A 12,657-nucleotide genomic window follows, 5' to 3' on the forward strand; every position below is an offset into this window, starting at 1 on the left:
TTGTATAAAAGCACACTGCCTTTTTTCACTGATATGAGTGGATGAGCACACTGTTTTATTACTCTCTCAGCCTTCATTAATGGTTTTTCTATAGAATTTATTGTTTTAGTATAGTAATCACTAGCTTGGCCTAGATAATAAGAATAGGCTTTTAAATTTTTTTGAGAGAGAGACAGGCTCTTGCTCTGTTGCCCAGGCTGGAGTGCAGTGACATGTTCACAGCTCATTGCAACCTTGAACTCCTGGGCTCAAGCGATCCTCCTGCCTAAGCCTCCCAAACAGCTGGGAGTACAGGCACGTGCTACCAGTCCCCATCTCCAACAATGGGGAATACATTTCAACATGAGATTTGGAAGGGACAAACATCCAAACCATATCACCCAGATAATTTTTTTATTTTTATTTTTTGTAACAATGGGGTCTCGCTGTGTTGCCCAGGCTGCTCTTGAACTCCTGGCCTCAAGTGATCCTCATACCTCGGCCTCCCAAAGTGCTGGGATTACAGGCTTGAGCCACTGTGCATGGCCCAGAATAGACTTTTAGAAACCTCTTTTCTATTAGTTTCCAAGAGGGGTCAGAGATTTTTTTTTTTATGTTTATTAAACTTTATGGCATTCAAACAAAGACACTGTTTTTACTTCCTACATGTGTGATGTTAGGTACCAACTAATTAATGTGGAAAGAAAAGAGTCGTAATTCCTGTCTGTTAATGTTCATATACTAAATACATAACTCAAGCCTAACTATTCCCAAGATACTATAGAGTTTAGAAACCATGTGGTTCAACACCTTCATTTTTAAAATTAGGAAATTGAGGCCTAGAAAGTTTAAGCAAATCATCTAAAATTACACTATCAGTAAATGGTTAAGGCCAGATCCCAGGCCTTCTACATAGCCTAGTGCATTTTCTACCGTATGACACAATATTGCTTAGAAGTTGAGTGAATTTTACATGAACTTTCCAAACAGTAAAATTCATTATGTTTAGCAACTATGCTACTTACTCAAAAGCTACCAATCCCTCATTATTTTTATATTTCACATCTTAAAAATGATGCTGAAGTTTCACTCTGATGAAAATAAAGCTATTTTATCCACTTCCTAAATGTGATATTTGAAAAACATGCATTTTACTTTGAGATTTGCTTTGTTGTATACATATTTTTAAAACTAAGATAATGGAAACACTTCTGATTTTTCCATTAGCTATAAAAGCAATGTATTTGCTTCAAGATGAGAAAACAATGTATGTATTTAATCTGTTGCACATAAGAATTCTGCCAGACACTTGACTGGTCCACATTACATGAGTTTGATGACAGCTATCTTGCAATTTCTAATTGAGGGAGCTTTAAGTAATGTGCTAAAGCCATGTTCAGCGTGTGTAGCAATGAAGAAGCCCAGATACTAGAGAGAAATTGTTCACTGGAGCTGTTAATAGAACCCAAATTCCAGTTTGTAAGGCTGCCAGCTGCAACCCACTTGTGATAAACCATATGAAAAGGAACAGATGAATCTGATACAAATGATTTATATGAGAACGCAGAAATCTGCTATTGAAAGTTCACACTAGCTGATTTAAAACAAAAACAACAAATACATCCGTCTATCCTTTTTGCACTATTACATTAAAATAAGAACAGGCAACCTAAGCAAAAACTTGTCAGTATCCTAAAAATATGTAACGTTGAGCACATTTATTAATAACTTCCTTCTTTTGAAAGTTTTTTAAATGGAATTAGAATACCATTTGTATCGTTTCCTTTATTTAAAAATGGGTGCAAAATTCAGAAAAAGCATTTATTGTAATAATTCATAGATGGCAAACAAAATGTTCTATATTCCTAGATGAGTCTTATAAGAAAATATTAGGCCAGGTGTGGCGGCTTACGCCTTTAATCCCAGCACTTTGGGAGGCCGAGGCAGGCAGATCACCTGAGGTCTGGAGTTCAAGACCAGCCTGACCAATATGGAGAAACCCCATCTCTACTAACAATACAAAATTAGCTGGGCATGGTGGCGCATGCCTGTAATCCCAGCTACTTGGGAGGCTGAGGCAGGAGAATTGCTTGAACCCAGGAGGCAGAAGTTGCGGTGAGCCAAGATCACGCCATTGCACTCCAGCTTGGGCAACAAGAGTGAAACTCCATTTCAAAAAAAAAAAGAAAGAAAAAAGAAAATATTAATTCAAGCACACTAGGTTTCTCTTTTTTTTAAAGTACATATTTGTCAGTGAGGAAAAGAAATGATCATATCAAGTTACTAAAGTTGATTTGGACTAATCTATGTTTTCATTTAACTCATACTTTTTTTTTTTAAGCTGTGGACAATTTAAAGCAAGAATTTTCAATCTATGGATTTTGACCCATTTATTGGGTTCTGACCAGAATTTTAAAAATTGAAATAGATATACCGGCAAAGGTACATTTGACACAGTGAAGATAGCAACTTTGGGTCTTAAGATGAAATGTATTTCTTAATGTGAATCATGGTTAAAAGTTCAAAAAACGATGATTTAGAGTAAAACAAGTATAAAAATCATTGCTAGTTTTCTTCAACATTTTGTGCATGTTTCTCTTCTTGGGTTTCTTTCTTGATAATCCTTAGCCCTTTTATCACTAATTATCACATCCTGGAATTTATTTTCCACACTTAAAGCTTTACAGATGTAAGGAAGAAATGTGTAGACTAACAGATAACGAAGAAATATGTGGCCAAATCTCCCTAGAAATCAATTTATTTTTAGTAAATCGCTAGGAGTCAAGACATCTAAATATCTTTTCTATAATTGTCATAAGACCTTGTACAAGTCCTGTTCTGATTATTTCCCTGGTGTATTTGGTGAGAATAATTATTCCTGCTACTAAATCACTTTGCAGAAACCTTGGAAAATTAGTATTAGTAGACTAATCATATTGTAAGCTGCTCTGAGCAAAATATTGGATAAATACATGGATAAAAAGAGGCCTGCTAACATACCAATTTGAGGCTCCTAATAATTCTCCTCTTTGCATGTTTTCTTTATTTTTATTTTTACTTTATTTTTTTTTTTTGAAACAAGGTCTCGCTCTGTCACTCAGGCTGGAGCGCAGTGGTGCAATCACAGCTCACTGCAGCCTTGACCTCCCAGCCTCAAGCAATCCTCCCATCTCAGCCTCCCAAGTAGCTGGTACTACAGGTGCATGCCACCACCCCCATCCAATTTTTATATTTTTTGTAGAGATGGGGTTTTGCCATGTTGCCCAGGCTTGTCTCAAACTCCTGGGCTCAACTGATCCTCCCACCTAGGTCTCTCAAAGAGCTGGGATTAGAGGTATGAGCCACCACACCTGGACGTTTTCTTTCTAATTATTTCTTATATCCTTTGAAATATTTATCTTAGGTAAGTTTTTTTTTCATGTGTTTACCCTCCTCATTACAATATAAGAGGATCTTCGAGAATAGAGGATGGCTTATAAAATTCTATATTATTTTTCGGGCCCAGAAAAGATCTCTATGAGCAGAGGTGACTCAAGAGATGCTTATAATACTAATTAAATAAATCATGATGAATGGCAAGGGATAGACAAAGAATTAAAATTAATGATGAGCTAGAAACAGACTCTACTGACCTTAAAATAAACTCTATGAAGTCCAACGCACAAGGAGATGAGGTTAAAGCATGCTAACTTGTAAACAGGTAGAAAAAATGGATTCACAGATTTTCATGACACAAGACTTTACTAATTTCTTTAGCTGGATGCTTCCCTATCACTGGGCACTAAAGACTCTTGCGTCATAGTCTTTTTGCTACTATTAAGCCAGAAAACAGAGATAATGTGCCAGCCTACCTACACAAGACGAATCATATTTCTCTCCAAGAACCTCAACAAGGGCACCAAGTTAAAGGTGGTAACTGAATTTGGTTCCATCTACATAATGGCATAATCAAGACAGAGAAATGATAAAAATATTATGACAGCTGATGCATTCCCTAGAGACTGACAGAGTCCAGTAGCAAGGTCCAGATCCACATTGGAGTCTGTACTTGAACAAGATACAGATATCAGATTTAGTAACTAGAAATATTCCATCGACCCTCATCCCCACCCCACCCTTCCCCATAACAGACTCAATTATCAAGTGGCAAGAAAAATTCTCCATAGGGAAGCTTGGTGCCTTCCTTCAAGAACGTGCCTGCCATTCTACAAGAAGTAAAAATCATGGAAAATTAGTTTCCACGGGGAAGATCATCTGAGAAGGATGGGCAGTAACAACTTTGGGGGCAATGAAGTTAGAAGGTTGGCATAGCTCTACAAGGAATGTCAAGACCATGGCCAGAAAATGCTCAATATTATAGTAAAAAGTTGAGGGAAATGTACCCAACAGAAAACTTTGATGCTCATTTTGAAGAAGGTAAAGCTGCCAGAAGACTGAGACACTGCTGAAAAAATGGGCACAAAAAGAATTACAGTGGTAGAGTTGGGATCTAAAAATGTACCATTTTTGCATATGAGAGTAGCCTTGTTCCAGTTCATTACCTAATTTGAGTGAAGTGGAAAGAACATGGGCTTTGGAATCATGTAGACCATGAGTTCTCAGTCTAGCTCTTTTAATTGAGAGATCTATGATAATGAGTATCATCAACCTCTCTTAGCTTTGTGTTCTAAAATGAAAAGTAACACCTGCATATTAAGTGCTTAGCTTAGCATAATTTCTAGCACATTGTGGGGGATCTAAGTGAGATCTATTATTGCTGCTTTTAATAGATTTATTTCTGCAGTTCTGTTCTTGCCCATGATTTCCCTTGTGACCATTAATACATATTTCGAGGCTTCTGACCAGAGCGTGAAGGCACCATCTGTGCCATGAACCTTGGACTCACTCATTAACTTCAGTGAACAGAGCCAGCCCAATCTCACAGTGGTGGGTACCCTGGAGAACTATCTTAGTTGGCAAAGGATTATCTACATTTCATAACATTTTGTTGGAGGTAGTTGAAGTAGGTGGGCTAAAGTAACTTTGTTTTGTGGTGACCTGTGGCCAAATTATGATGATCAATAATTTGCATATTATTGTAAGTATTCACAACAATGAAGATGATAAGTAACATTTACTTCTAATTTATGGTCTCTACTATATTATGCTTTTGCTGAAGCTTGAAGAAAGCTCATATGTACATAGACGGTGTGTCTAAAAGAAACACGATTTTTAAAAAATGTCTGACTGTATACATCAAATGAGCAATACCTCCTACAAAGGAGTTCCCTTGGGAAGCTATACAAACGTTGTAACAATCCTGCATTAGATCAAAACACTTTTGGAACTTCTTTATTGGAATTGCCTTATGACCTAGTTTATGAGCCATATAGAAAACTCAGTCTCATTAATTTATAGTCACACATAATTAATTTTTCACCTCTGGTGGAGTTACCCAGCTTGATCACCCATTTTGGCTCTGAATGATTTTGCTGCTTCCAAAATAAAATCCAATCTCAAAGTGTGAGTATTTGCCACTATCTAGAGTGTTTAGGAGAACATATCACATGTTATGAAGGCAATTCGAAAAAGAACTCCAGAATTTCAGATTCTGGAATAACATATCTCATGGCAGTGAGTTTGCTGAGGGCAACTCTCCTCTGCACAGCAAGTTGTATTTAATAGTATATTTGATTTTAAAACTATTCATCCAACAAACAATTATTGAGGGCTAGCTATTGTCAATTTGTTCTTTCATTCATTTGCTTAACAATTATTTACTGTGTCCCTATTACTCTATAGGAACTGGGCTAGGAACCCAGCAGTGAATAGGAAAGACATGGCCACTATTCTTGTAGAGACTTCATCCAATTAAGAAGACAAATACTAAACAGCAAAGAGAGGCGTAATGAGAACATATTTCAGAGAGACCTAAGCTAGTCTAGGGATTAGGGTAAACTTTCCTGAGGAAATGATTTTGAAGCCGAGATTTGAAAGATGACTAGGAATGGTCCAGGTAGAGGGAACAGCATGTGTAAACGCTTGAGGGCAAGGGAGTGTGATGTTGCAGGAACTGAAAGACGTTCAGTATGACTAGAGCATTTAGGGGAATAGCAGAAGACTGTCAGAGGCCAGACCATACAAGGCCTAATAAGCCACATGAAGAGTTCAGACTATTTCAGTTGCTCATACACTAAAGAAGGGATATGCAACTCTGGTTGCAGAATGGATCGGACAGAAGAGAGACTGGAGGTAGAGAGACGGTTTAGTAGGTTATTAGGAAAATCTGGGAGAGGATGATGGCAGTAGAGACACAGAGAGGTGCATGAATCTGAGAAATGCTCAGGAGGCAGTAGCAATAGGACTTGAAGATTTACTGGGTGCCAGAGATTTTAAAGGATAGGGAAGAGCTAAGGATGAGTATCGAGTAGCTGGTTTGGGAATGAAGGGTATGATGGTGACTTTCACTGAGCTGGGGACACTGGAGAAGGAGCTCTAGTCATCCGGTAGAGGAGAGATGATGAGTATACTTCTGGCTCTCCTGTGATTGAGGTGCCGGGAGAGTATCCAAGGAAAGACGGTAAGTAGGTGGCTGGATATCCAAATCTGTGTCTTAGGACAAAGATGGGACTGAAACTATTTGAGGATCATCAGCAAGAGAAATGAATCTGATCACCTATGTTGAGTGTGCAGAGTGAAAAGAACACAAGGCCTTGGAAAGACCCCTGAGATGCACTAATATTTAAGAACTGGGTAGAAGAAAAGATGACCACAAAGGAAACTGAAGAATAAGCCAGGGAAGAAGGTAGATCCGGAGAGTACGGCGCTTGGAGACCAAAAAAAGAGAGCATTTCTTTTCTTTTCTTTTTCCAGCAAGAAGTCATAACTTTATTTATGATAGAAACAGTACAAATTTCAAACCAAGCTGCAGTTACTCCTTTGAGACACCAAAAAAAGTTGCTTTCAGATGGTTACACTGTTAATTCCATAATCGCATTTACAATATCATTACTGTTGTTCTTCAGAGCTCGGACTGCCTTTGCTCTCGACACATTTGCTTGTGACATGACCAATTTCATGTCTTTAACTTCTACACCTGTTTCATCGACCTCTTCCTCTTCACTCTCCTCTTGTACAGTTGGAGTCTGTGTGTTTTCTTGAATGTTTCCGACAGCTTCACCTTGAACTTTGAATTTCTCCGTAGCTGCTAGTTGTGCTTGCTGAGATAAATCTTGGATCTTGGCTTCCCCAAAAACTATGTAGGCATCCGAAGCAGGGCTCTTGTAGACGTCCGGTTTTGTGATGACAAAGAGGATATTCTTAGATTTCCAGATAGTGCCTCTAGTAACTCCTGTAACCTGTAGAAGACCCAGTTTGGACATAGCCTTCCGTGCTCTCTTTTCACTCCGACTCTGTTTTGCTTTACTGACTGGTTCTTCATCAATTTCAGCTGCTGCCACCAGCCAGGCTTTTTGTGTGGTGGTCTGGGTGGAATCCTGTTCTTCAAGCCCTGGTACTGATTCACCACTATCAGATGCTGTTCCAGACCCTGTCTCAGCCTGGGGCTGCGGCAACTCCTGCTCTGTAGCAGGGACGGTTTCTGTGGCTTCGCCCGGCATTTTGTGCAGGGAACGCGGAAGCAAGATGGCGGCAGAAAGAGCGCAAGCGAGAGCGTGACCCACGCTTGTTGCAGCGGGAAGCAAAAAGAGAGCATTTAAAAAGACATTTGTCAGCAGTGCTACATTGCCATGAGGTCAAGTTGGAATGGAAAAGGATCGATTGGATTTAGAGACTGTAAGTTACGCGGTCTGAGTGGTGCGGTGTGAGTGGCACTTGGGAATTGGTTAATGGTCAGTTCCTTGAAAAAATGACTAAATTGGGGAATCATTTTTTAAAATTTACATTATTTAACATGCTGTTTTAACTGAAAACATATCACTGTACTTTTATTTGCCAATCTTTTGATAGGAGCCCTAAACCTTTCTTTGAGTATTATCTGTTTATTGGAATTCAGCCTCGGTTTTCTCACATAAATCATATCTATAAAGGTATTGTCTATCATTCCCTGTTTTAGTTTATTTAAAATAGACCAAGAACTCAAAGGTGCTCATGAAGCAATCTGAACGCAGAATCCTAGATATGTATGGTTTCCCTCGATCTTTTCTTGCTCCCCCAATGAATGGAAAATTGTAAATGTTTCCAAACCATTCAATTTAATTTGCACAGAAACAACTATTTTATTTTTTCTATTTATATTTCATATAACAGTTATATAATGAGTTTACATAATAATCAGTTAAATTACATAATTATAGTAATAAGAATACCCAGCATAAATAGGTTAAATAAACACAACTGATTCTTGGTAAGCCTATAACTGTATAGAGAAAACAAAAAATCCATAGAAAAGAAAACCAAAAAACAAAAATCCGTGTATGTACTAGGCAGTAGCACGTTAGCTATAGAGTGTGCCGTTGGCTTCCACCAATATGTTTCATGAAGGCAACAGAGAGTATCAGTCAATTTGCATTATGTTGGCTAAATATACGTTAAGAGAGTTTTTGCTTTAGTTACAGGGGATGACTCAGAAGGCAGTTAGATTGCAGTGGGCTGAGAAGTAGGAATTGAAGAAATGGAAAGATTGGATTAGATCAGAGTACTCTTATAAGAAGTTTAACTGTGCGGGAGGAGACAGTGCAGTAGCTGAAGACATAATTATAGTTGGCGGATAGGTAAACACATACTCTTCCTAAGAAGAGACCTGAGCATGTTTAAATTCTAAAAGGAGTAGTTAAATACAAATGAAAGAGGGAAGTTGATCAGTGAAGGTTCTGAGGAGCCAGGAATGAAATCCATGGCACAAATAGAACGACTAATCTTGAATAGCAGGAAAGGCATCCTTTTCATTTTAATAGGAGGAAAGAAGAAAAATATGGATTTGGGTGCAAGCAGATTTTTAGGTTTGGTAGCACGAAGTCAAAGGAGTTCCTATCTGGTAACATTTATTATTATTTTTTTTTCTAAGAGGTTAGAGGAGCTGTCTGCTGAGAGTGAGGGGAAGGCAAGAGAGTTAAAGGTTTATGTATGATGGAAAAGATTTGGAATAGGTGCTGCATAGAAGGAAGAAAATGATCACTAAAGAAACACAGTAGGATAGTAATTCAGTATTGAGGTCCTAGGTGAGATAGGCAAATACTGTGCTATATGCTGGGTTGAGCAGGTTAAATGGGAGGAACATGCAAAGATAGGTAAGACACAGTTTCTGTTCATCAAATGAGAAAGAGAGACATATAAACAAACCACTTAAAAAGAACAGAAGATATAAATTGTGGCATATTGTGAAAATTAGTAAACTAGGTTGCACACAACCACATTAATAAATCTTAGAAAACTTAATATTGGCCGGGCGTGGTGGCTCACGCCTGTAATCCCAGCACTTTGGGAGGCCAAGGCAGGAGGATCACAAGGTCAGGAATTTGAGACCAGCCTGATCAACATTGTGAAACCCCGCCTCTACTAAAAAAATACAAAAATTAGCCGAGTGTGGTGGCATGCCTGTAATCCCAGCTACTCAAGAGGCTAAGGCAGGATAATTGCTTGAACCCGGGAGGTAGAGGTTGCAGTGAGCCGAGATCACGCCACTGCACCCCAGCCTGGGCGACAGAGCAAGACTCTGTCTCAAAAAAAAAAAGAGAGAGAGAAAGAAAAAGTGAGAATGATTATCATAAAAGTCAGATCATGATTACCTCTAGGAGAAAAGAGAGGAGTGTGATCAGAAAGGGACATAAAGAGGACTTTTGGGGTGCTAGTGATGTTCTAGTTTTTGACCTGGATAATGGTGTATTTAGTTGCAGCTCAATCAGGGAAGCAGAACCTCTTTGGGTCATAGGATAAGGGATTTATTATAGGAATTAGACCTTACACGACTGTGGGAGGAGCTGGGGAAGTAACGTCTCAAGAGGAAGTTGGAGGACCAGTGGAGTCACCAACTGATCCAGCTGAGAAACCAAGCGCATCCAGCTGCCAAAATGAGACTGCACAGACTCCTTTGGCTGCCGAAGGAGTCTGTGGGAAGCTGTTGCTTCTTTGGGTCTGCAGCCAAACATCTGGTCATGAGCCTGGGACCGCTGTTGGGGAGGAGAGTTGCGTGTGGCACAGGGAAGAGCAAGGACACCTGGACCCTGTGAGACCTCTGCGTCTCTCTGTATCCACACCCACCACAGCAACTTGCAGAGAGAAGGGCTGCTGCTTCACCTCTGTCTCCCAAATCTCACACAGGCTGCTTTTTTGGCCATGCACACAAGGGGACTCTGGGAAACACAGTTCCCAGGTTAATCAATTTGAAATAAAATGATCCAGTGCAGGTGGTTAAATGAGTTTCACTTTGTAATTATCCATGAAAATGTGCATTTACAGTTCTGACATTATTATAATTTATAAAAAGACTTTCAGTTAATCAATCAATAAAAGAACAGGCATGGCATTTCAGGGGCCATGTATGATATGTTCCCATAGTGTTACTAGAGTATGTTTTTAAAAAGTGCTATGAAGCTAAAGAGACAGCTCTGCCTGGGGGCATCAGGAAAGTTTTCATAGAAAAGGAGACATTTCAACATAGTAATAAAAATAGCTACCATTTATTGACCACTTACTATGTATCAGACATTATAATATGCTCGTACTTCATATAATTTTTACAACAATCCTATTAGCTAGACATTATACTTCCAATTTTTCAGATAAAGAAACTGAGGTCCAGATAAATAAATTAACTTGCCCAATCTAACAAGAAACAGATCAGAAATTTGAAATACCTCTAGTTTACTCCAACCACGTGGAGCCACTACTTCCGTTTGAGTCTCTTTTTTTTTTTTTTTTTGAGACAGAATCTCACTCTGTCACCCAGGCTGGAGTGCGGTGGTGCCATTATGACTCACTGCAGCCTTGACTTCTCAGGCTCAAGCAATCCTCTCACCTCAGCCTCTCAAGCAGCTAGGACTACCAGCCCTTGCCACCATGCCCAATTAATGTTTTGTATTTTGTTTTTGTAGAGATGGGGTCCCACTGTGTTACCCAGGCTGGTCTTGAACTCCTGGGCTCAAGCGATCCTCCCGCTTTGGCCTCCTAAAGTGCTGGGGTTACAAGCATGAGCCACTGGGCCTGGCCAGGCTTTTTAAAATACCATCTTTTCTTACCCAGTCTTCCATTTGAGTCTTCACAGGCAATAATGTACCTGGCAGGCAGAAGGAACAGCATGAGCAAAGAATTGGCAACATGAATGAGTGTGGTTTGCTTGCGGAAGATTAAGAAGGTTGATGAATGTGTGTGTAGGAGATGGTGAAAAAGGTGAAAGATAAGCTATAAAATTTATTGAAGATTTTTTATGCCATGATAAAGTGTTTCCAACTTACCCTCTAGTCAAAAATAAGTCACTGGAAATTAATAAGTAAAGAAACAGCACTAACAGATTGTTTTCCTGGCAGTGATTATTTAATAGCCATCTATACCTTTGCGTCTGCGAGTAGACTTTTTACCTGGACTCTTCTTTATTCTTTTTTTTCTTTTTCTTTTTGAGACAGCATCTCACTCTGTTACCCAGGCTGCAGTACAGTGGACTGATCTTGGCCCACGGCAGCCTCAATCTCCTAGGCTCAAGCAATCCTCCTGCCCCAGCCTCCTGAGAAGCTGGGACTACAGGCACAAGCCACCATGCACGGCTAATTTTTTTTTTTTTTTTTTTTTTTAGTAGCTAGGAGGTCTCACTTTGCTGTCCAGACTGGTCTCAAACTCCCGAGCTCAAGTGATCCTCCTGACTTGGCTTCCCAAAGTGCTGGGATTACAGGCGTGAGCTACTATGCCCAGCCTGACTCTTCTTTATTCTTTACATAGAACTTTCTATCACATGATTTGTTTTGATTCTCACAATTAGCCTATGAAGAATGCAGAATAGGTATTATTATCTCCATTATATGAACTTCAAAACTGAGGCTCAGTAAGGTTAAATAATTTGTCCAATGTCACTTGGCTAAGTGACAAACTTTGGCAGAGAACCCACATTTCCCTGACTCCCTGTTTTCTCTTCTTCCTACCCCCTGTTGCCTAACTTGACCTGGGCAAATGTCAAAGTAAAGAAAACAAAACGAATCAAAATCCCTGTGCGTTTTCCAGTGAGCTGTAGCCAAGCCGAGTGAATTTTCTGTCTCTTGAATTCTAGGTGCTGAGAACTGATTGGCATCATCATCTTTTGAGAAATTAAACTTTAGTCATAAAATTTCTATTTGAACTAAAATTATATGACTCAGATATCTTTTGATTTAAACCTAATGACAGCAAATTGCTTCATAGTGGGAATACAGTAATTCTGGATAGGCATGAGTTTTGTATTTTAAAATGAAACGCAGTTTTTGAATTGCAATGAACAAGAGAATGTAATTAGTCCCAATTGCCAAATCAGAAATTCTGCCAGGAATTTCAAGAAAGGAAAAAAAGAATGGAATCGTGTTCAACATCAATGCCAGGGAAAGAATGCTTCCAGAGGCTCAAGGACTCTCCATGGGAAATCAGTTCCCTCCAGTTCCTTAAATCTCCACAGCCGTACCTTTCATCAACACTGAGCATTTCCTCGATTTTAAAATTCCTGGTTTGGTATTCTGTTTTCCTTTATTAAAACTCCTGTCATTGCTCTAAAATCCCCACCTC

The 12,657-nt window shown here is 39.2% G+C and overlaps 1 protein-coding gene across 1 annotated transcript; it reads right to left on the bottom strand.

Moving 5' to 3' along the window:
- Positions 1–6,803: 6,803 nt before the first annotated feature.
- NACA2 (nascent polypeptide associated complex subunit alpha 2) lies at positions 6,804–7,645 on the bottom strand. The gene has a single exon (XM_511608.9). It carries the CDS (start codon positions 7,575–7,577, stop codon positions 6,930–6,932), a length of 648 nt encoding a protein of 215 aa, XP_511608.2. The 5' UTR covers positions 7,578–7,645; the 3' UTR covers positions 6,804–6,929.
- Positions 7,646–12,657: the final 5,012 nt, after the last annotated feature.

This window comes from Pan troglodytes, chromosome 19 (assembly GCF_028858775.2).
Source record: "Pan troglodytes isolate AG18354 chromosome 19, NHGRI_mPanTro3-v2.0_pri, whole genome shotgun sequence".
NCBI classification, from domain to species: Eukaryota; Metazoa; Chordata; class Mammalia; order Primates; family Hominidae; genus Pan; species Pan troglodytes.